Source organism: Mandrillus leucophaeus, unplaced genomic scaffold, assembly GCF_000951045.1.
Source record: "Mandrillus leucophaeus isolate KB7577 unplaced genomic scaffold, Mleu.le_1.0 Scaffold728, whole genome shotgun sequence".
Lineage (NCBI taxonomy): Eukaryota > Metazoa > Chordata > Mammalia > Primates > Cercopithecidae > Mandrillus > Mandrillus leucophaeus.
The window spans coordinates 1,071,159-1,095,987 of record NW_012107897.1 but is presented as its reverse complement, the minus strand read 5'-3'; the positions used below and the strand labels follow the sequence as shown (position 1 = coordinate 1,095,987).

At 38.0% G+C, this 24,829-nt stretch overlaps 1 protein-coding gene across 1 annotated transcript in view; it reads left to right on the top strand.

Annotated features, from left to right (window-relative positions):
* The first annotated feature begins 1,294 nt into the window (after positions 1 to 1,294).
* TTC13 (tetratricopeptide repeat domain 13) overlaps positions 1,295 to 24,829 on the top strand; it is a 57,764-nt gene continuing 34,229 nt past the window's right edge. The window contains exons 1-8 of the mRNA XM_011965476.1: positions 1,295 to 1,390; positions 4,241 to 4,316; positions 6,300 to 6,440; positions 8,158 to 8,228; positions 17,131 to 17,196; positions 18,691 to 18,783; positions 21,646 to 21,762; positions 23,050 to 23,160. Of these exons, the coding sequence (XP_011820866.1) occupies positions 8,220 to 8,228; positions 17,131 to 17,196; positions 18,691 to 18,783; positions 21,646 to 21,762; positions 23,050 to 23,160 (396 nt within the window). The 5' untranslated portion in view covers positions 1,295 to 1,390; positions 4,241 to 4,316; positions 6,300 to 6,440; positions 8,158 to 8,219. The remainder of the gene's footprint in view (positions 1,391 to 4,240; positions 4,317 to 6,299; positions 6,441 to 8,157; positions 8,229 to 17,130; positions 17,197 to 18,690; positions 18,784 to 21,645; positions 21,763 to 23,049; positions 23,161 to 24,829) is intronic.

Below are 24,829 nucleotides of genomic sequence, written 5' to 3'. Positions count from 1 at the left end.
ACCTAGGAGAAGAATTGCTGCATCATATGGAAATTCTGATTCACTTTTTAAGGAACTGTTTTCCATAACCGGTGTACCATTTTACATTCCCACCAGCAATGCACAAGGGTTCCAAGTTTTCTACATTCTTGCTATCACTTGTTATTTTCTGCTGTTTGGTTATAGCCATCCCAGTGTGTGTGTGAAGAGGTACCTTATTGTGGTTTGATTTACATTTCCCTAATTCATAATTAGTAATGATGTTCAGCAGCTTTTCATGTGCTCAATGGCCCATACAGGTCCTTTGCCTGTAAATTGTGTTGTCTTAGTTGGATTGTAAGAGTTGTTTATATATGTTGCATACTGGACTCATAGTGTGTATCTTTTTTTTTTTTTTTTTTTTTGAGTCAGAGTTTTGCTCTTGTTGTCCAGGCTGGAGTGCAATGGTGCGGTCTCGGCTCACTGCGACCTCTGTCTCCCGGGTTCAAGCGATTCTCCTGCCTTAGCCTCCCAAGTAGCTGAGACTACAGGCGCCTGCCACCATGCCTGGCTAGTTTTTGTATTTTAGTAGAGACAGGGTTTTGCCATGTTGGCCAGGCTGGTCTCGAACTCCTGACCTTTGGTGATCCACTTGCCTTGACCTCCCAGAGTGCTGGGATTACAGGTGTGAGCCCCCGTGCCTGGCCTAGGGGGTATCTTTTAACATTTAAGTCTCCCTGGTTTGGCTTATTCTCCCTTTTGTGATTTTTTTTTTTTTTTAATCTGTGGTAAATGCTGCCCCATAGATGTTCAACTGAAGGATCTTAACAACAATATTAGTTCCACATGTGTCCTGAGACAAGCATTGTACTAGTACTATTTCTGTCCTGTTGCCTTTAGATAAGTTACAACCTATTTAAACCTCATTTCACCATCCAGGAAGCTCACTGGCTTTGCTCATTTGAGAATGGTGGTGAGGACCATTACTAATGGTTGTGCAAAATACTTGCAAACTGTAAAACATTACCCAATTATAAAAGTAGGATACAGGTTGCTACTTCTATTTTTCGTTTTCTAGAGACAGGGTCTCACTATTTGAGACCAGGCTGGTTGGTTTGCTGTTGCCCAGGCTGGTCTTGAACTCCTTGCCTCAAGCAAGCCTCCCGAGTTGCTGGGATTACAGGTGTGAGGCACCGTGCCCAGCTGGTTGCCACTTTTAGTGTTGTTCACACCTATTCTTATTTTGGTTTTGTGGATTCATAGTTTCTGATTCATAATTAAGCACCTAAGAGCATAAATTAAGGTGTAGAGAATAACCAAGAATGCTTGCCTTTCAGAGTCATCCTTTTTGAACTTCCATGACTCAGACTGCGAACCCAAGGGATCACCACCCTGTGACTCCTTGCTTTCCCTCAACACTGAAAAGATTCTGGTATGTATCTTCTCTCTGTGTTCTGTTTTTGTGACCTGAAGCCCAGTAATACTAGTTCCAAAAAGTGGAAGTCGCCTCTGTCAACTAGAAGTTGGGCCTCATTGAGTCTATATGCATAGGATAAAGATAGGTCGTCTGATATTTTGTCACATTGAATTATTATGACTTATGCATTGGACGGTTGATCATTCAGGACATAGAACTTTTAATTTGCAAGTCTCAAGAAATAAAGGGGACATTATAGTTCAACCTTATTTCTAGCAGCCTTGTGTATTTGGAGGTATAGTAGACTCTTATTTTTCCAACCTTTGCATATGTGGGTATCTTTTGTATCTATGTTTTCTATCAGTACCAACTGAACTATACAGTGGACCTCTCCATTTCAGGGGTGAATACTTGACGGTAGGTAATGTTTGCGTCTGCCCTATCCATGTTAGTGTGTCTCCTCCTCCAGCCTGGCTGCCTCAAGGGGGATGGGTCTTCTTTTTGTTCACACTCAACTCTATGAAGCTGATTGTTCTTTCCGTGTACAAGTTTAATATATTTTTTTCTCCAGGCCTTTTCCTTCAACATCTGCATAGATACTCTTTGCATCTTCAGTTTAAAATTTCCTTTTAAGATTTTTTTTTTTTTTTCAAACGAAGCCTTGCCTTTTCATGTCAGAACTACTGAAGATGGATTGAAACTGCCAACTAGAGATCGGCTGCTTTTACCTAACTCGCTGCAAAGTAATCAACTTGATATATGGAAAACTCTTGAATTAGACTTGCCTAAAACCAGAAGGGGCCATCTTGTAAAGCAGTGAGTTGGTCACCTCTGAAAGTGTTTAAGTAGAAGTTGGATAATCCCATATTGTATAGGCAGTTAGATTCTTAGAGTTATGAAAGTCTTCTTACTGAGAGTAGTTAAAATATTTTCTACTAGTTGCATTTCCAGTTTAAGCTAGCACTAGCTAGTGTCCTATGGGAGAAAGCTCATTAGTCTTGGCCTTTCCTTTTCCTGAGGTTGAAATACGGGACTTAGACTATTCATTTATTGATCCAGTCTCCCAGTATTTATTTTGTACCTATTATGTGCCAGGCATTGCACTAGGTGAGTATTAGGAATACAGCAGTAAGCCAGATATTGTTGGTCTCTGCATTATGTACAAGGCATTGTGCTAGGTGAGTAATAGGAATACAGCAACAAGCCAGATAGCGTTGGTCTCTGTGCCATGACTTCTATAGTCACCAACCAAATCATTATGCAAATAAACATAAAAGTGTGATTGTACACATCATATGAAGGAATAGCAAAGGGTCAACATAATCTCCCTTTATTTAGGGGTATCGGGCAATTCAGCTTTCAGGAACTGAAACGTAAGCAGGGATGAGAAAGTTGGATTGAAATTAGTCTACTAGTGATGTTGAGCTGTGTGTTCAAACTTACTTGAGCATAGCTTCTCAACTCTGTCCAGAGGAGATACTATAGATGCAGTATTAGAAATAGGAAAAATTCTTTTTCATCAAGAATTTGATTTGTTGTTTGGCCAGGCACGGTGTCTCATGCCTGTAATCCCAGAACTTTGGGAGGCTGAGGCGGGTGGATCACCTGAGGTCGGGAGTTCAAGACCAGCCTGACCAACATGGAGAAACCCCCATCTCTACTAAAAAAATACAAAATTAGCTGGGGTGGTGGTGCAAGCCTGTAATCCCAGATACTCAGGAGGCTGAGGCAGGAGAATCATTTGAACCTGGGAGGCAGAGGTTGCGGTGAGCCAAGATCGTGCCATTGCACTCCAGCCTGGGCAAAAAGAGTGAAACTCCATTTCAGAAAAAAAGAATTTGATTTGTTTGTACTATCCTTCTCCTGCCCACTTTCTAATGAATACAAACAACTTGAAATCAAATATATTCTTCAGTGTACTCTTCAGGTTGCTTAGCAAACAATTTGTGGAATTTTATTTCTGTCCTCGTCCCAGTATCTTTTTGCAGAAAGGCTTGGCAAATGGTAGACTCTCCTCAAATATGAAATAAAGCAATATTTACAGACTCTTTTTCTTGGCTCTAAGCAATTTACTTGCTTTTTTCCCCAGCTTCACTGAGGTGTAATTGACAAATAAAAATTATATATTTACAGTGTATAATACGATTTTATATACATATATATAGTGAAATGATTGCCACAATCAAGCCATCTAAGCAATTATTTGGGGTGCAGTGGCACAAGCAGGGCTCCCTGCAGGCTCGACCTCCCAGGCTCAAGCCATCTTCCTGCCTCAGCCCCAACAAAGTAGCTGGGGCTATCGGTGTACATCACCATGCCCAGCTAATGTTTTTTGAACTTTAGTAGAGAAGAAGTCTCACTGTGTTGCCCAGGCTGATCTCGAAATTCTGGAGCTCAAGTGATCTTCCTGCCTTGATCTCCCAAAGTGCTGGAATTAAAGGCGTGAGCCACCATGCCCCATCTATCTAAGCAATTTATTAAGGAGAAAAATCTTTTGCATCTGTGAACTTGTCCATAAACACTTGACAAAGAGGAAGGACTCATATTCTGATCACACCCAGCTGTATACCATCAGTAACACCCTTACGCGTTGTTCAATCTGCCACATCTTGAAGCTTTACCGGGTTCCATGTGTGGAAGCTCCCAGCTGCCTAGCAAAACTGGAAGGAGCTGATAAGAGTTTCCCTCTCGTCATCAAGGTTTTACTGAAAGCCATAAAGTGTAAAACATTCCCACAATAGTGGCATTTTCTTGCTTCCACTTAAATCAAATGTAGCCATAATTTTTTAAAATACAGATTTTAATACAAGTTTTCCTTCATTTGTGATAAGCTAAAATGTATGTTTCTTTTTTTTTTTTCCCCAGAGCCAGGCCAAGTCTATTGCAGAACAGAAGAGATTTCCATTTGCCACTGATAATGACAGCACAAATGAAGAGTTAGGTAAGATTTGAATCTGGTAATATTCCTGTAATATTTGCCTCAAATTTTTGGTTAGATGCATAGCAGGAAGACAGGATGGTAAGGTGTGGAGAGACTGGCTTTGCCAATTTGAGCTGTTTGATCTTGCATGGAGCATTCAGCCCTTGTGACATTCCATTTATTATATGTCAAAAAAAAAAAAAGGTTTGGATGGAATAATCTGTTTCAGCTCTCCATTTCTATGGAAATTAATAATTATGGCAGTGAGCTCTTATGAGCTGTTCTGATTCAGTAAAAGGTTATTTGTGTGCTGTCATCAGATGTGAGCAATGAAAAAGTGAAAGCAGAATAGAATCTTGGACTACCTACTTTTCTGTGTAGTGAAATAGCAATGTTGAAGTTATTTTAACTTAAACTTTAAGTTATTTTACTCATTTGGCTAGTCATTTATTTTTGGGTCTAAGAATGTGGGTGTAGAAAAATTGAATTCATTCATATCTGCATGAGTCACATAGTTTGGTGTGTTCATTGCATGTTTTAAAACAGGCTGATTTTGTCAGTGTCAGATATGCACTGGGTGTGTTTCCCTTACTGTCTAGTGAGTTTACATTTGAAGAAGTGGAGACAAAATTGAATATAGGGCTGAGCAGTGCAACTGGGCAGTCTATTGAAGCACATGTTCTCGCATGGGGCCCAGTCACCCAAAGCACCTGCAGGAATTCTTCTCTATCTAATTTAGGCATAATTATTTTATGCTTACCATGGCCATACATGTTTGATATTAAGATTAAGTGCTCCTTATACTGGCTTCTTTCCTGTTAGTGTAGGGTCTTCCTCTGTGGCCCAGGCTGGAGTGCAGTGGTGCAATCATAGCTGACTACAACTTTGAACTGGGCTCGAATGATCTTCTTGCCTCAGGCTCCTGAATAAGTAGGATTACAGGTACACACCACAGTGCCTGGCTAATCTTTTTTTATTTTTTGTGGAGACCAGGACCCCCCATGTTGCCCAGGCTGGTATCAAACTCTTGGGCTCCAGGGATCTCCTGCCTTGGCCTCCCAGAGTGCTATTTTGAAAATGCTGATTACTTTGTGGTGATATTCTTTGAGGAGGCTTTGATGACTGCCCTTTAAGACATCAGATCTAGTCTTTTCTGAAGTCCTTGGATTCTACTTAGAGTAGTATTTATTTATTAAATAATGAGTTCAGAGCCTGATACGTGCCAGGTCTGTTTTGTTCTCCAAGAATAATCCTAGTAGACCTTGGGGTAGTATAGCCCCTGAGCTGGCCTACGATCTTTTGTACCCAGTATTTTGTCTTGAAAAAATGGCATCTGTGAACATATACATTGCTCGGAGATGTGGGGTTGCTGGTGAGTAGAGATTTCTGAGAGAAGTCCAGTTATACCAGCTTTTCCTTTATGTCTTTAGACTCCTACAGCAAAATTTAGATCCTAATAGTTATTTGTATTTGCACAAGATTTGGATTATGATTATTCTTTTTTTTTTTTTTTTTTGAGACAGTCTTGCTGCGTCACCCAGGCTGGAGTGCAGTGGCCCAATCTCAGCTCACTGCAAGCTCCGCCTTCCGGGTTCATGCCATTCTCCTGGCTCAGCCTCCTGAGTAGCTGGGACTACAGGCGCCCACCACCAAGCCCGGCTAATTTTTTTGTATTTTTAGTAGAGACGGGGTTTCACTGTGTTAGCTAGGATGGTCTCGATCTCTTGACCTTGTGATCTGCCTGCCTCGGCCTCCCAAAGTGCTGGGATTATAGGCGTAAGCCACTGCGCCCGGCCGATTATTCTTTTATTAATAGATACTTCTGGTTTTGTTCACAAAATGTTGAGTTTTAGGTGGAGAGATTTGAAAACTGCATTTGATTTGAAGTGGAATTCAATCACTTCGATGTGGACAGCCATTTAAATATGTTCCTAAAGTACAAAATTTATCTCTGAAAATCATATTTATTTTTATGGCTCATTGATTGATTTGTTCACTCAACAGATATTTACTGATTATAGGATAATAAATAGGAAATAAAAATTTAGATTTGAAAGGAATCTTTAAGCAAATTTTCTACAGGCATATTAAGCAAGACCCAGACAGTTATGAGAAGTGACTGAGGTCCCCATGATCACACGGCTGGTGAGTGGCAGAGCCAGAATCCGAGCTCAGATCTTGGCTTTCTGTGCAATCGTCATCTTCCTGCATTCAGAGAAGTACAAGTTCATGTTTTTATCCATGTTCATCTGACCATTAAGGAATTTCAGCCACTTGGCCATCCCTCCAGTGCACAGTGGTTTGGGAACTGCCTTGAATTTTCTCAGCGTACCAGGCTCCCCGGGAGGTTAGGCTCCGGAGCCAGGCAGCTTGCTGCCTTCCTCTCACTCTCTGCTTATGGTCCTTGGACAGCTTGTTTAACCACTTTCTGCTTTATTTCCTTGTCTGCAAAATGGGGTTAATAATTGTACCTACCTCATTGCAGTGGAAGAGCAAATGAGTTAATGCTGGTAAAGGATATTACTATGCCTGTCACATATTAAGAATGCAATGCCTGTAACCACTGTGATTCTTGCTGCTGTTTTCACTGCTAATATTGCTGCCCCCATCCCCTGCAACCCCTGCCAAAACTAAAGGTATCCTCTGGTTACCCGGAGGTTAGCTAACTGAATGGTATCCATTGTCAGCATTCTGAACATGTATTTGGGCTTAATTTATCTTTCCAAAGAAAGTAGGGCAAAAGGGCTCTCTTTTTATTTTGAAGAGTGCCCCCAGAAGTGCTTATATTATTATGGTGTTCAATTTGAACTTTATTTTTATTTTATTGATTTATGAATATATTTTAAACTCTTTCTGCATTTCATATCTATTTCTGCTTTGTTTAATGTTTTTACTACTTTTAACTGTCAGGAAATATAAGCTCTTAATGACAGTAAAAGTTTTCGTTGCCCGTCTTCTTGAACACTTATTTGGTCCTAAAGGGTATTGCAGTAAAGTTTTACAGAAAAGCTTTTTTGCAAAAAAATGTTATCAAAATAGTTATGTTGAGTGATGAATAAAATGTTTTTCAATGATTTTGGGGGGCCTAAGGGTTAACCAGTCAGGGCAAATTTTATAGATGGTAATGTAATCTAGAATATTCAAAGATTGTTTTTTGGATGGGTGGCAGAATTTAGTCAGAATATTGCTGTGTTTTCAGAGATTGTCCTGGCTCTAATTTCAAAATACCACTCTCCTAAACAATGTGATACAAAATGATTCATCTTTAGTGTATATTCTGAGTAGCGTTTTCACTATATTTTGAATGGAAGAAGTAGGAAAAAGACTGTCATTGCATTATGGTGGTTTGTATTATCCACAGTTAAGCATTATGTTAATATATTTGAGTCCCTGTTTTTGTTCTTACTAGGTAATTGGCAGTAAATTCAGCACTCTCAGGAATTGAAATTTGTGATGCTGTTTGGGTATTTCTCATAACATTCACAGTAAAAATCACATTGCCATGTTATGTGGACATTATTTAGGCTTATTACTAGCTTTTGTGATAGCTAGGAGACATCACAAAGGTTATTTGGGATCTGAAAATGAATGATGGGCTTAGAAAAATATAAGTATCTCTTGTAGGCAGATATTTTATAGATGACTTTAACAATTTAAATCTAAATGGAATTGGAAGGCTGATTAGCAAGTGCAGAGTGGTGAAAGTGGAAGAATTCAGTGACACTTTATTAACTTCTAGGTTTTCTTTAACTGCTTCCAGTGCTTGGAGCTGCCTTTGGAGATTTACCAAAGAAGTTAGTTATTGATTCTAGTTTGAGCTACTTTATTCTTTCCTTTAATATTTTTGTATTTTGTTTCATAGCTATTGCTTACGTCTTGATTGGCAGTGGTCTCTATGATGAAGCAATACGGCATTTTTCAACAATGCTTCAGGTAATTTTTCTTCTTATTTATGGAATTTCGAGTTTATGGTCATGCCAAAAATATGGACTAATGCACAGCTGAAGTGCTGTAATACAACGTGTTTTTAAATTATACAAGCAAGCGAAAGAAATTGGTATGGACTGAGCACTTTCTTGGTGCCAGGCCTTGTGACATGCTTTCATTTAATCTTTGAAAGATTTTAAATAAAACTTCATTTTAAATGAGAAAAAGGGAATCTAATCAGGTCAAGCAATTTACTCATAGTCTCCCGACCATCAAGTTGCAGAGATGGGATTCAAATGCAAGCTTTAAAAAAACATTAGCATCAGTTCACTTTCCTCTCTACCACAGTATCTCCCATGAGATATGGACACTGGAAATTCTTGAAATTCCAACTTATTTTCACACAGGAGTTGATCTTCATGATTAACTTAATTTCTACTCATACATATGTTTCTCACCTTAAAGTATAATTATGAGACTCCTTAATGAAGTATTGGGTCTTTACTGATTGGTGGCTGTGCTAAAGTCTAGTAAAGATAAAACATGCAAGCACTACATGTGTAAGAGTTGCAGAGAAGGCTGGTAGCTGCCCAACATCATTAGCCTTATATCTTGTATCATTATTTAACTGTATGCCCTGTTGGTGCCTAACCATTTATTGATTGTTGATGTGTCTTTCCAGTAAAGTACAGTGAAGAAGACGTGGATTTTAGAGCTAGAGATGCCTTAATTCTAATCCACTGTGCTTCCTGCTACCAAGTTATTTAAACTCCTGAGTTATGGAGATAATAATAACTACCTCCAAAAAAATTCTTTTTTGGTTTAAATGAAATATCCTATTAAAGTACTTAGTACCTAGTGCCTGGCACATAGGAAACGCTTAGTAAATTTTGGCTAGTCAAAGTACTGTTCTGGTATATTCATCTGTGTTAATCATAGCAAGTGCCAACAAATACCTTACAGTCTAGCAGGCAGACTTAATTTAAATGATCCACTTTGAAATGTTAGCTCTGCTTTTGTTTTCTCTTTAAAAGTAAGGTTAATTATATTGATAACATCTTCATTCTCAAACAATTGATGAGATATTTTTAGTTATTACTTTGAGGTCTTTGGATCCAAGGAGCAGTGTATTTGGGTGGTCATGTGGAACACTATTCTTCAGTGGAATTTAAAGTACAAAGGGTAGATTATAGATAGTTTTAAAAATCACATTTCTATTAAGTATTGGCAATGTTATAAAAGGTAAGCAAACACTTTTACACAGTTAACACTTGATCCTGGCTTGAAAGGGAGGTTTTGATGCATTTATAGGAGCAAATATCAGTTAATTTAAGGCAACCAGGCTGGAGTGTAGAATCCAGCAGAAAATAGGAATTTGCAGATGTATTATTTTATTCAACTTTTTGAAAATGTTATTACCATTGTGGTTGAAGACAATATAATACTGTTAAAGAAAATATTTTAAATAATAAAAAAATTTCGAAATCTGCCACTTTAACATGTTTAAATTTTTTATTTATGCCTTTTCAAGGTATACAGTTGTTTTATAATCTGAATATATGTACTGTTTTGTATTACTTTTTCACTTAATTCTATGCTATAAATGTTTTTCAGTATTTTTCTACAATCTTATTTTTAATGGCTCTATAATATGCCTTTGTTTTGTCCATTTATAGTTGTAAGACATTTCTCTTGCAGTTATGTTCAGAAAGTATATTAGCATTTTTCTCTTGGTGCAAAGAAGATAATGTATTGAAATGTGATACTGCATTTTCATCAATCTGTGATACAATGGGTTGCTTTCAGCTGGGAAATCTCTCTTTGAGAATGTGTGGATTATAAGGTTGGACTGCTTTACTGGCATTTCAGACTATCGATGGGGCAGGGATGAAGGCAGTGGAAAGTTCAAATGCAGAAGAATGAACTGGGTGGTCATGTATAACATATTTTTATATAGCAGCAAGAATGCCCTTGGCTTTCCTGCTGGTGCTTTCCTCAGTGATTTCTCTTCCCTTACCCTTTACCTCAGTGCTTCCCAGCTCTTTCCACATCATGGCACATGTGGAAATAATATTTGCATGGCACATGGGTAAGCAAGAATAATTTGGAGGCATCCAGATAAAGCTTTGTGAAAATCTGTCACATTTTCTTTATATTTTATGACTGATAAGAAATAGAAAATTCGAAGATTCTACACTCCAGCTAGAGAGCAAGAACCTGTCTCTGAAAAAAAGAAAGGAAATACCAAGATTCGATGTTAAATGCTAACATTGTTTTCAAAAATTTTAATAAGAAACTTGATCCTACTTTTCTGGACAAAACTTTTCTATATTCGAGTTTATGTTTGAAAGTGATGCACACAGTCTCTGTTTGAGTTTTCTGTTGATTTCATCAAATTCTCGATAGCTAGTGTCATCAAGACACTATAAAAGTAGGTGGTAACAAATGTCCAAAGAATAGTTCTTGCTTCTTCTCCAATTGACTGAAACTCCTTTTTTCATCATGAATCATAATTTGCATAAATCAGTCTCTTTAAATTATATGTTACACATATGATTATTCTCTAAATCTAATTACTCTTTTCTTTTTTGTTTTGTTTGTTTTTTCTTTTGTTGGCAAACGTAGTGATAAAATTTCTTGCAGTATGAAATACATTTTTATCTCAATCATACTTTTTCATATCCAATATTTCAGAATAGTGATAAAGCTTTTCTTCAAGTATATACAGATGTTGCTGTACTACTTTTCATTCTTCAGGTTGTTCCTGAACTAAATATCACTTGAGAACCATTTTTCTCTGTATATGCTAATACATTTTTACCTGTTCCTTGCAGGACCTTCTAGATATGCAAAAATGCAGTATTTTTAAGCCAGTAAATGTCTTTTAACAGATCTACAAAGTGGTAGCTATTCATGCACAGATTTTTTGTTTTTTTTGAGTTCATTAACTCTTGGCAAATTTTTTTTTTTTTTAAATGAGACAGCTCATGAACTCCAGTATGAAGCAGCAGAGCATGGAATATGATTCTGTTTATAGAATCAGGCAACAAATGGGGACTCAGGGGCTTGGATTTTATTAAAATTGCTATTTTGATAAGCTCATTTAATATGAATTTCAAATCTACATATAAAGGGTACTTTAACTCCAGAATGGCTTTTTGATATAAAGCTCTTATACCTTTCCTGTTGTCTTGGTTTCACCAGCAGGTGACAAACCTGGGAAATATTTCCATAATCCTCGGTGTTTCAAAGTGTTTATTGGAATGTGTATTCCCTGTGGTTTGATTTTCCTTTACAGAAGTATCAAGGTTTCTAACTGAGCACAATGACAGGGTTTAATAGATGTCGGTCTGCATTGGAAACTCTTGATTTTTAAAGCTTATAAGTTAGTGTTGCCTCTATGCCAATGCCCTGAAGTCACTTCCACGTGTGTCAATGCATCAATAATAGTGTTCTTGAGTTGAAAAGTAGAACTTTTTCCTGATTTCTGTGTTGCTTTGGTCCCCATGCAGGGATGGGTATAACATAAATGCTTCAACAATTTTATGAGGCAATTTGGCCTTTGCTTCATTGTGTGATCTTGAGCTCATCTGATTTTGATCTGATTCCAGTGGAACTGAACTTGTAAAAGAACATTATTTCTTATTTTACATTAGCATACAAAATTGAAAACATTCCTCTGCACAGAATTTTTAATAACATCCTTTATGCAGATACATGTGTTCATCACTTAGGTGAAATCTAATCCTCTTTACATTGCTTATCTACTGACTGTTTCGACTTGTTTGTTTTTAGATCCAGTGACTTTCCAGTTTTAATAAAAAGCCAGCCTTATAGTGGTAAATACAGTAAATACTGTAAAATTTAAAGTCACTATATAAGTAATAAAATGAGAATAATATATTAGACTTTTTTTTTGAGGATTGAGACATCTAAGTAGACACAACACCATTTAGGCAACTGTTATACCATGATTTTGCAGTTGCATAAAGTAAAATTGGAAGGTTGAAGTATTCATTTTCATTTCACTCTTTTTAAGTTTAAGAGTATAGAAACTTTTTAAAGAAACTTTTGAAAAAGTTTCTGAAAACTTTATAAAGTATAAATATTATAAAAATATTTTGAAAAATTGCTCTTCAGAGCCTAATTTGTTTTTAGAAATAAACATTGGTTTTTATTTGGAAAAACCCAGAAATTTACTATGGCATTCCATAAAGAAAAGTTTTTGGCTTTTTAGCTAATGATAGAAAAAATAATAAAGTATCAACTTTTAAAAGTAATAAAATGTGTTACTTAAATTTAGGAACGCTTGATACTGGACTGTAGATATAACAGCCACAGTAAGTATATGTCCTTCTTGACTGTTAGGAAAAAGTTCTAAAAAGAAAGAATAAATTGGGCCGGATGCGGTGGCTCAGGCCTGTAATCTCATCTCTTTGGGAGGACGAAGCGGGCGGATCATGAGGTCAGGAGATTGAGACCATCCTGGCTAACACGGTGAAACCCCGTTTCTACTAAAAATACCAAAACAAAACTAGCCGGGCGTGGTGGCGGGTGCCTGTAGTCCCAGCTACTCGGGAGGCTGAAGCGGGAGAATAGTGTGAACCCGGAAGGCAGAGCTTGCAGTGAGCCGAGATCGTGCCACTGCACTGGGCCACAGAGTAAGACTCCATCTCAAAAATAAATAAATAAATAAATAAACAAATAAACAAACAAACAGAAAGCATAAATTGAATACAGAAAACCTAAATACTTTACAGATAAGCACAGTAATCAATTCAGTGCTGTAGTAATGATGAGACCATGGGGTGACTTGAGGGGAGGCCCATGCGAGGGGCTCTGTTGTGGGGCACACATCCAATCCTGCAGTCAAGATGATGATGGCTACCTTTAGGAAGTTGTCACTGTTCGGATATTTCAGTTGTTGCAAACTTGAATGACTGGGTTTTTTTTGGTTTGTTTCTTTTTTGTTATTGTTTTAAGTTTAAAATTTTTATTGCTACAAAAATGTTCTAGCTGCAAGAGCTGGAGGCCCACCATACGTTAATCACTGTGATATATCTGTCATAGAGCTTTGCCTTCCTGTTATCCTGGATCGGGCTCTTGTTTTCCATTGACTGCACCCCACTATTATTAGCCATGTTGTCCTGCTTGCTTCCCCTTTGGGAAGAACAGGCTTAACAGAGCTGACTTTGATCTGATAGGTGAATCTCTTGTCTTCTGTGTTGGTTTTTGCTTGCTATTCCTAGTAGGTGGCAAGAATAGCATGGCTTTGTGTGGTATTCCTAGTGCATGGAACCTGAGATAGCTAACAGTAGGCCCTTAGTAAATAATCGTGGAATGAGTGGCTGGCATCCATACAATGTACAGTGGGATAAAGGAGAAGGAGCATATTTATTTTCTAGGGGAGTCTGGAAAGAATCCAAAGGTGGTGTTTGAGCTTAGACTTAAGGGATGAAAGGAATTTCTTGGGGACCAAGGCAATGGGTGAGTGTTTCAGACAGAGGGGATAGCATTTGCAAATGCACTGCATTTGGGAAAGCATCTTGTATGTAGGGAATTATTAAATAGTTCTGATTTCTAGGGTATGAAATGAAGCTGGGTGTGGTGGCTCATGCCTGTAACCCCAGCATGTTGGGAGGTTGAAGCAGGAGGATCGCTTGAGCCCAGGAGTTTGAGACCAGCCTGGGCAACAAAGTGAGACCTCCATCTCTACAAAAAAATTCTAAAATACAGTGGGAGCATCACCTGAGCCCAGGAGTTTGAGGCTGTAGTGAGTTAGGCTTGCACCATGGCACTCTAGCATGGGTGACAGAGTGAGACCCTGTCTTTATGAAAAAAAAAGAAAAAAAAAAAAGAGGAAGGAGATGAGACTGAACAGTAAGGCAGGAAAATGATTAATATTTTCTGCAGAGCCATTTAGATGTTACTTTTTTTTTTTTTTTTTTGTGGGTTGCTGCCCTTTAGTGGGTCCTGAAATTAATTGACAAGTTAAGATTAACACTTTTTTTTTTTAAGTGAAATATGCTGGACTAGAGAATATCAGATTCCATAGTGTACAGTAAGTCCTAGGTGTAACCTAGTGAAACTGTTTTCTAATACGTGTGTGTATATATCGTGCACATGTGTATGTGTGTACTGGGTTGTAATGTAAAATGTATTTCAGTGATTTGGAGTTGAAAAAGTTTGAATGTCACAGTATTAGGTGTTGGGGAGTCACTGAATAATTTCAAGTAGGGAAGTGATATGATGAGACCTTAGTGTTAGATAACTCTTGGTGTGTATCTGGAGAATAGATGGGAAGAAATGAGAACAGGTAAGGTGATCACAATATCCTAGGTGAGAGAAGAAGGCTTAGAATAGGGTAGTGGCTGATGGAGTGGGCGGGTGGATGCTGATCTGTTCAGGAGGTGAGATGACCAGGATTTAGTGAGGGGTGTGTGAGCTGAAGAGCAGGAGGATACCAGAGCACCAGCCCCGGCCATGGGTGTGCGGGGATGCCAGTCGTATTAGTAGAATAACTGCTTATTTACATATTTTTCTGTTTCACTTCTTGGTCATCTGGAGTAAAGTTTTTTCTCAGTTAGGAGAAAAGCAGCTCAGATAATATATTTTGAACCATAAAAAATCTGAGCATAGGTTTGGTTCTTCCTGGAGATCGATGTTACCTTAAGCAAGCTTGTCCAACCCACGGGCCAGATGCAGCCCAGGATGGCTTTGAACGTGGCTCAACACAGCTTTGTAAAGTTTCTTAAAACATTATGAGATCTTTTTTTTTTTTTTTAGCTCATTAGCTATCATTAGTGTTAAAGTATTTTATGTGTGACCTAAGACAATTCTTCTTCCAATGTGGCCCAGGCAAGCTAAAAGATTGGACACCCCTGCTCTAGAGGATGAGCTCCCTGGGCTCACTGACTCCCACACCAGCCTGGCCAGGGTTCTGTTCAACCATTGACTGTTCTGTCTTCTGGCTTTTTTGCTACAGAAAAGCATGAAGCCAGTATTACTTTTAATTCCTCAATAGGTTCCCTTTTTTCCTGCTCCCCTTTTCCCCCTGACACCTGTATCCTTTCTCCATCCAAACAACTTATTCTGCCTTCCTTTAAGCCAGGAAAAATATTTCAGCGTTTAAAGTTCTTATCTCGGGGGGGCAGGCTTATAGGGCTCCTTTACTTTCTGCTTGGTACTTTTCTTCATTTTCTGAAAGTTTTACAGTGAAACATGTATTACTTAAAACATATTTTTTTCTGATTATAAATGAGCATGTCTGTTTTAAACAATTAACAGGAATATAACAATGTATTAAGTACAATGGGAATATATCTAGTAATCTCACTCCCCAGAGGAAATTTCTGGTAGCATTTTGGAGAGTTTCTTTCTGTGCACATAATGGCTTATACAATCATGTATAAGTATGATTTATGAAATGTAAATACCATCTTTCTATAGGTCTATAACATGTACTGTTCCCCGCCCCACTTAGCAAATAGTATGGCGACCTTTATGCCGGTTACGTATAAGCTATAACCTATAAATCCAGAACTTTGTAGGGGCCAGGGAGGTAACATGAGCAAAGAGAGTTGGCACAGTGTGGCTGCGATGGGTTCACCTGTGGTGAACTGATGGACTTGTACCTCTCATCTAAAGAGACAGCCAGTGCTTAGCTCTAGTCAAGTATTTATTGCTGTGTGAGAATGCCAACATGTGGGCCTATGTTTGTTGAATCTTTTGATGTTCTAAGAGAAGCTAGAAACCTAAAATTGTTTAGTTTAAATTTTGCAATTTTTCATCCACCATGTAGTCCAATCTGCTGTCTGGGTTGTGGCTAGTGATATGCCAGTTTACCACTGGATATAGATGCATCTCATTCTATTTGAGTAGCTTTTAAGAAAATTTAAATGAGTGTTATCTTCTCCTTTGTTTTTTCCCATTTACTCATCATTGAAGTGGATGTGTTCATTTTCTACAATACTGGCAGATACCCTAGCTCAGATATGAAACTGAACAATAGATTAATCTATCAAGTTTTTGCAAAGTTTCTTTCTGGAGAATCCAGTGCTGTTCTATGAAATCCCTTAGCAGTGCAATACATCCACCCAGGACCTTATAGCCAGAGGTGGCTGTTTATTCTTCTTTCTTAACTGGATAGCAAACCATTCAGAGAAGTAAAAATTGTAGAGGCTAAATGTAGATGAGAGGCAATTTCATTCACTCACCAACTAACCTGTATGTAAGGACTCAATGGCCGGGGTCAACAGATGTTTTGTCCTTGGTCCTAATAGGTGTTTCTTCCACCTATTCTGCAATCTGGATTGCAGAATAACCAGATAAAGCATGGGAGCAGGCTACAAAAAGAGTCTGGTTTTTTATTTCGACCCATTAGTATGAAGGGTTGGATTAATTTCCAACAGATTTCAGCGCAGCCTCATTTCTAGTTCGTCATTGTATTGGCACTGAGTGGTTCTTTCCTCTTCAGGTTATTTCATGGATATATGAAAGGAAACACACTAGTTACAGGCATTACCCAATCCTTTGCTCACATCTCTTTACCCCTCTGAGCCGCCTTCTTCTCTGTAAGACATGATTGCTGATGCTGCCAGAGTTGTTGAGAGGATTGCATTTTAAATAGGATGACTCTGTGAAAGAAACCAGCATATTGCTCTCTAATGTTGGTTCCCTTCTCCTCTCTTTATTATTTCTTTCAACATGAAACTTTTATCACATTTCATTCAAATGAGCTTTAAGAATATAGACTTTTCAGGTTGGAGACTGCATACTGACTTATGAGTGGTGGTAGCATAAAGAAGTAGAGCTGTCACTTGTGGCATTAACGTGCTTTAAGCAGAAACTGATTTTTTGTTTTGTTTTGTTTATGGTTTTTGACGTGTTTCTGTTTTGGTCTGACTAGGAGGAGCCTGATCTGGTTAGTGCAATTTATGGCCGAGGGATAGCCTATGGAAAGAAGGGACTACATGTGAGTATGTAATAGTTACGATTGCCATAGCGCCTACATGACCTGACACAGACCAGGGTTTTGCTAGAACTGCTACTGTTCATTGACCCTTGATGGCATGTGGAGTGGTATCTATCGTTCCAGTTCACAGATGAGAAAATGGCAGCTAGTAAGTGGTGGACTGGGGATTTCCACCCAGATCTTCTGAAGTAAACTTTGATAAACTGGATAGACTAAGAAAAGCATGAGAACCTGCTTGCATTCCTAAGAGATATTCAATGGTCCAAGTGGAGACTGGGCATCAATAGTGAACTAGGACTTAGAGTTTGAGTTCCTTTCACAATTATTAAAGGTTGATGAAAGAACAAAAGGTTTTTTTTAAGTGTGTAAAATTTATTTTTATTTGTTATATTTTATACTTTTTGCACATAGGTATAATATATTTGTAGCTGTAATCAAATTATTCCCCTTATTTCTTTGAGGAAGGCTGGAGGAGGACTATAATAATCATATTTTACACAAGCAAAGGTACTACGGTATAAAAATGAAGACTCCTGAAATTATATAGTAAATCACGAAATGGTGTAAGTTCAGTTTTCCAAATTTTTAGTCTAGGACATTATATGCAAACTTTTTCTATTGTCTTATTGTATACTAAAAATATTTGTGTGAAATTGTGCTTTGAGAGAGCAATACAACTTTTGCAACTTTTACATTAAAAATATTAAATGTTTAACATGTTTATTTTATTACAATTTATAACATATTACAATTAATATTGTACTAACCTTGTGCTGGCCCACTGGAGAAACTTTGTGTATCTGTATACTTCTGAGACATAGAGGACTGAGAATGAATTCAGAATTGGGAATGATGGAAGTGCTTAGGGAGGAAACGATATTTTACTCAGAGCATCAATAAATGACCAGGTTGAAGTTGCACTAGTAAAGTTCAGAGCTGCCTCTTCCTAATTCACATCTTTTAAAATTATACATCTTGAGATTAAATTTGCGTGTATATTTAATAAAAAGTTACACATGCATTTTTAATGTAAAAGTAACATGCAAATGTTAAAGAGAATTTACCTAAACTTCTTAAGATATAGATTTATAGGCTTATGTTTTTGATAGATACTATCTTGACCCATTTCTGTTCCCCCATTGCCACTGGTCAGCATCATTTCACGTGCTGGTATCCACATACTCATCCATTGAGATTCGTTGATTCCATGTTTAAGTAGATTAAGTTTAGATAATATCCTGCCATCTGTGGAACTTGTGATAGGTAGCCGGGTCTAACATGTTATTGTTGAGTAAGTAGATAGACTTGAGTGAGTTAAATAATTGTGATATCATGACTGATTTGACATGGCACATCTCTTACATAGAAGTGAAGTTCATATTTATTTTTAAACAATTGGTTATATCATTACTAAATTATTAGTTTTCTCAGAAAATCTTTTCAGCCTGGTTTTGAGTAACAGTATGTCTCATACTAAGCTAATGCCTTTTCAAGGACATTAAGAATGCTGAGCTTGCTCTGTTCGAACTGAGCCGAGTAATTACCTTGGAACCAGATCGTCCAGAGGTATTTGAGCAGCGAGCAGAAGTGAGTGTGGTTTTCTTTTTCCCTCTGTCGTTATTGGAATAGTTGAATCTCAATATTTTTCCTATCATTTTATTACTTGTAAATTTTAATGCTCCCTTAAAACTCTTATGTTTTTCTATGTAGGTACTTAATGCCTTTAAGCATGGTTGAAATTACTAGAAAACTATGGACTGAGTGATATTCCTGAACTAACACAGAAGAGTAATATTTAGTATGAAAATATGTGGTTATGATGTGTACTACTTCTATAGATATTCATTGAAAAACATAACACATATTTACTGTATATGTGACCTACTCTAGCAAAACTTGATATGACTGTTTGTCAAACTAGAATTCACAGCCCTTGGAAGTGTTCATTCTGCTGATGTGTATGTGTGTAAGCACTTACCTGTAATTCTTATGAGATAGACCTAGCTGCGTGGACACATAGATCAAGTGGATGATTACAGCCACATCTTAATGGAACTTGACATAGAGACAGATAACATGTGGTGAAGATGCCATGTAGGACTGGCTCAAGTAGACACAGGAGGTGCTTCTTTGAGAAGAGAAGAAGGGGAATGTTAGGAGTGTTTGCTGAGGCCATGAGAGGAAGCGAGGCTAGAGCTGATGCAATCCCATGGTATGGTGGGAACAAGATGGAGGAGAGTGTTCAGCGCAGGGAAGAGAGTCTGTACAAAGGCATTCTGTTTTATGTTTTTAAGTGAAATGTGTTTATTTTACTTTCTGAAAATAATAAGCTATCTAGGCTTGATATGTGTTACTGTATTTGGTCTGAATAAAACAACTTTTAATCATCTGATATGATCTCATGGTTGAACTAAAGAAAAAATTACTTTTTATTTTCTCTTTTGGGAGAGAAAACTAGTAAAGGAAGTGCTAAGGGTGTAAGAATTTAAAAACTGTATTTATGGTATTTTTGTTCTCAAGATTATTGTGTCTTACAGTTCAGTCTCTTAAAGTGAATTTTTGTTTTGTTGGGGATTTGGCTTTTTGAATAAAATCTTTCTCAATGAATGATTTCATTTCTTACATCTTACCTATTTTGAATTGTAACCCTAAGGGTTAAGTGACTATAGTTTATCACTGCTTGAGACTTGCTGGTATTTAGTTGGTGTTTAGTGGCTAATTTGGTGACAACTTTGGTGATCATCTGCTTCTGGGAGAGGGGACTGATGCTTTTTCCCCTATATTACTCTGGTTTGTGTTAAAATCTGGTAAATCATGAATTAAATTAAGTATATTTAGGTAAGAATTATTTAATAGGTCTTTACAATTTGCATATCTAATAAAAAGCTACTGTTTATCAGAATGGCATTGGTAATTAGAAAAATACTTTTTAATTGTCTTATGTATAATAATATTCTCTTTTTCTGGCATTATTGGGCAATAATGTTACTACATACTGAATTTTCCAGCTAAATTATAACATACGATTTATATATGTCAGAAGTCATTTTATGAGAAATCTTTCACTTTCATGCTTTCTGAAATATTCTATATTTGATGAACATAAGTTAACTTTTTAAAGTTACTCATTATTATGCATATTGATTGTTGTGCTGGGATATGATAATTCAGTTATGTACCTAGGGGTTGATAAACTCGGGAGGGATGATTTTCCTTCCAAAATACAACCCCAGCCCACTGTGCTTTTTGAATTCTTAGGCTTATATTCAATTTCTTTCCTCTTTCTGAGCTATCATGCTTACTACTGGTGATAGACCTGCCTGAATCCTCTCTCTCGCTGATTTTAGAGTAGGAAATTATAAAATTTGGTAGAAATAACCTGTCTAATAAGGATAGAATAGGCTGGGCGTAGTGGTTTATGCCTGTAATCCCAAAATTTTGGGAGGCTAACACAGGAGGATTGCTCAAGGCCAAGAGTTTAAGACGAGCCTGGTCAATGTAGTGAGACCCGTACCTCTGCAAACAAATGTTAAAAAATAAATTAGCAGGGCATGATGGCATGACCCTGTAGCCTAAACTACTCAAGAGGCTGAGGTAGGAGGATTGCATGAGTCCGGGAGCCCAAGGTTACAGTGAGCTGTGATTGTTCCACTACATTCCAGCTTGGGTGACAGAGTGAGACCCTGTCTCTAAAACAACAACAAAATAAACCTTAATTTAAGGACGTTTATTCAGGATAAAGTGCTGGGGCTTGATTGCATGAACCCTGATACCCACTTTGGATTTTCTTATGTCTTTTTGGTTTACTTTTGCATTCTGAACTGTCTTCTGTATTTTCATGTTGCCTGAATACAACTGATTGCTGGCTCAAAAGAGCTTTTCCAAACAGGCTTGCAGATATTTTTCCTCCTACTCTGCAGATCATGACTCATGAGTTAAAAGTTGTTACACAAAAGGGCTTAAAGAGCATCTGGAATCTTAGAAGTTGTCATTCAGCTCTTCTTACCATAGAGGACAGAGCTAAAGTCCATGGAGGACTCTAATCTGTGTCCAATAATTTGTCTATTTTAATGGTTCAAAGTTATCTTTCAGGTTAATTTTGACATCTTTGTGTATATATGCCAAATTTTGATTTAAAAGGTAAAGTCAAGAAAAAAAAATCACATTGTAAGAAAAGTAACATCTGGTACAACCCAGAATGTGAAATAGTGACAAGGCAGTTGCTGCAGTCATAGTTCATCAGCCTCCTGCTTGACTGGACAAAGACTAGTGGCACCTCAGGTGGTTGACTTTGAACACCACCACATAGTATATGGGGTCAAGGATTGCAGCCTGCTGAGAGTAATTTTGTGAGTGGAGTAGGGTGAAGTGGAATTGAAGAGTCAAAAACATTGGGATTTTAGGGTTGGTCATTGGTATTTTTCCTGATTACATGTTTGGGATTTCTAGATTCTGTCCCCTCTGGGACGAATTAATGAAGCAGTGAATGACCTCACTAAAGCTATCCAACTGCAGCCTTCAGCACGGCTGTACAGACATCGGGGAACCTTGTACTTCATATCAGAGGTGACTTGTTTTTGTCTTGCAGTATTTCTTTTTATGATGATGAAAATTTCATTTTTCCCTTGACCTCAGAAAGTGACTCTTTGATAGATTTGGGCTTTGGCTGTTTAGTAATATATCTGTGTCATAAGAGTTATAGGCTGGGCGCGGTGGCTTACACCTGTAATTCCAGCACTTTGGGAGGCTGAGGCAGGAAGATCGGGAGGTCAGGAGATCGAGACCATCCTGGCTAACACAGTGAAACCTCGACTCTATTAAAAATACAAAAAAATTAGCTGGGCGAGGTGGTGGGCGCCTGTAGTCCCAGCTACTCGGGAGGCTGAGGCAGGAGAATGGTGTGAACCCGGGGGGCGGAGCTTGCAGTGAGCAAAGATCCTGCCACTGCACTCCCACCTGGGCGACAGAGTAAGACTCCGTCTCAAAAAAATAAATAAATAAATAAATAAAAGTAAAGAATTATGAAAGCATTTTCTGTAGCTGAAATTAAACCCAGTGGAGAACATTAAATACTAAAAACATTTTCTTGTTTGAGCTGTCAGCAATAACTAATTCTGGACTGGCATTAAAAAAAGAGAAAGATAAATTTAGTTTGTGGATTGTATGTCAATCTTTCTTGCAAATGTCAATCTTTCTTGCAAATGTCATCATAGAGAAGCAGGTGTGCATGTTGTCAATGTGATTATTAAACTTAGAGGTACAATTTGAATTTCTTTGGGTTTCACAACCCAAGAAACATACCCTGAACTAGCATGGCTTTCCAGACTATAGCTTCTCTATGTAAGTGACCCAAGCCTAACAAGGTTGTCTTTTATCATCAGAGTGACATTTATGATTGCCACAATTATTTCTGTGGCTTATAGTACTTTAAATAACAATTTTCTGTGCCAAAGAAAATATATTAAAAGAGTCTCAGCATAACACATTTTAATGTTAATCTGTGGCACAATTATTTTGGAACTATCCAGTATGATAAAATGCTAGTACCAGAAATTTCTCTAACAGATTATTACTATAATACTATTTGAGATAAATTTTTTTGTAGTTAAGACAGAGTGCTTAATTAAACCTTTGTGAGTTTTTCTCACAATTGCTTTTCTTAAAAAGCTCCCAACTATTTGAATGAGTAACATAAACATTTAACCAATATATAGTATCATAAAATGTTTCCTTTGAAGCCAAAAAGGGCAGAGGATAAATTGAGATATTTTTTCTCTACCAGTCAAAAATTAGGAAATGTTCATATATCTAATAAATACTATTTTATTTTTCCCCCCACTCTCCTTTTTGTAGGACTATGCAACAGCCCATGAAGACTTTCAGCAGTCCTTAGAACTGAACAAAAACCAGCCTATAGCTATGCTATACAAAGGTTTAACTTTCTTTCACAGAGGACTTCTGAAGGTGAAAGTGTTGTGCATATGTGTACCATATGATGACTCTGCTTCTCTTTTGTGGGTGGGAGGAATTTCTTTTGCTTGATGGCTGATCTGATGTAGAAGGTAGTCTGAATCAGCATATTTATTATTTATTGAGCTTCTACTCTTTGCTGGGTTTCTGGAGGGAGATACAGAAAGAGAAAGGATCAAAGGTTAATAAGTGGGAGAAATGATACTTTACCTTTATAGAGGATACAGTTTGCAAAGCTTTTTCCACATATAATTTATCATATGGTAAACATACTCAAGAACATAATATAAACAAAGTGCTTTGAAAATGTAGATAAGAAAGATTCACTGGAACTGCAGAGTTAGAGAAAGTTCCAAAGAACAGGTGGACTTTGTCCTGGAGCTGGAAGACTGAGTAGGATTAGGGGGTGGAAGTGGGAGAAGAAAAGCCCATCAGGCAGAGAGGAAAGCGTGGGTGAAGACTTGGGGAGATGGAAATATGGGCAGTTCACAGAGTGGGAAGTAGTTGGGTGTGGTTTAAGGGAGATGAAGCTGGAAGGTCGGTGGAGGGCAGGTCCTTATCCTGGAGTACTGTGCTAAGCATTTTGACTCAAATTTGCAGGCCAGAGGAGCTATAAATTCTAGATTGCCAAAATGCATAGGTTCCAGCACTGAGACCAAATCTGTAATTTAGAAAGTCGATTCTGACAGCATGGTGGCTGAGGAGATGGGGGACAGAAGGACTGACCGGGTGACATTGTTTGGGTCTAGGTCAGTGGGCATGAAACTTGACCCAGCTCCTTGAGAGACCACAGGGACAGGTTGGGAGACCCTTCTGAGATTGACTGTATTCGTATCACTTGAGGACTGCCTGACTGCTGGGCAGAGGAGGTAGAGGGAAACAAGAAAGCTATCTGAACTGACTGAAAGTTTGGGCCGAAATGTGGCCTGTAGCCTGGCCCTTCCTCCTGCCCAGGCACTCAGTTCCATGTTCTGAGTCTGTGCGGGGAACCCACCGTGAGAAGGCTTGTGCCAGAAGCCGGGGGCCTGGAACCTGATGAGGAGCTGCCTCTCTCACCTGGGCTTCCTTAGTGCCGCTCAAGGCCTGCCACATAGTAGGTGCTCTCACAAAGGACACATCCAAGCTACCTGATGGAAGACAGACGGGCCTGAGAACGAAATAGAGTCAGCCTGCACAACTGAAAAGCGATTCGTTCTGATAGGAGCCCCAGAAGGTGGTACTTAACGAGAACTTTGAAGGCTGTGAAGAAATTCAGTAGTGTGTGGCAGGGATGTGTATTCTGACAGAAAGAACAGACATTTTATTATTGAAAGTGGTTTGAGGATCTGACATACATATATTTGGGTTGTGGGGAGAGTGTTTACCTGTGAAAAGGCTGCACATTGCAAATCCTCAGTGTTAAGGACAATGCCTGTCACATAGGAGGTGCTCAATACGTATTAGTGGAATAATGAATTTCAAGGACAGAGCACTGAAGTTGGTGTTAAAAGGTCTTGGTTTGAGCTCTTGCTCCAGGTTCCATGGGCAATCAGTTTCTCCTTCCACGTCTGTAAAGTGGAAACAATTCTACTTTCTGCCTCTTGGAGTGATCACGAGGATTCAATAAAATACTCCATGTGAAAAGTACTTTGTAAGCTTTAAACAGGAATCAAATATTAATTAT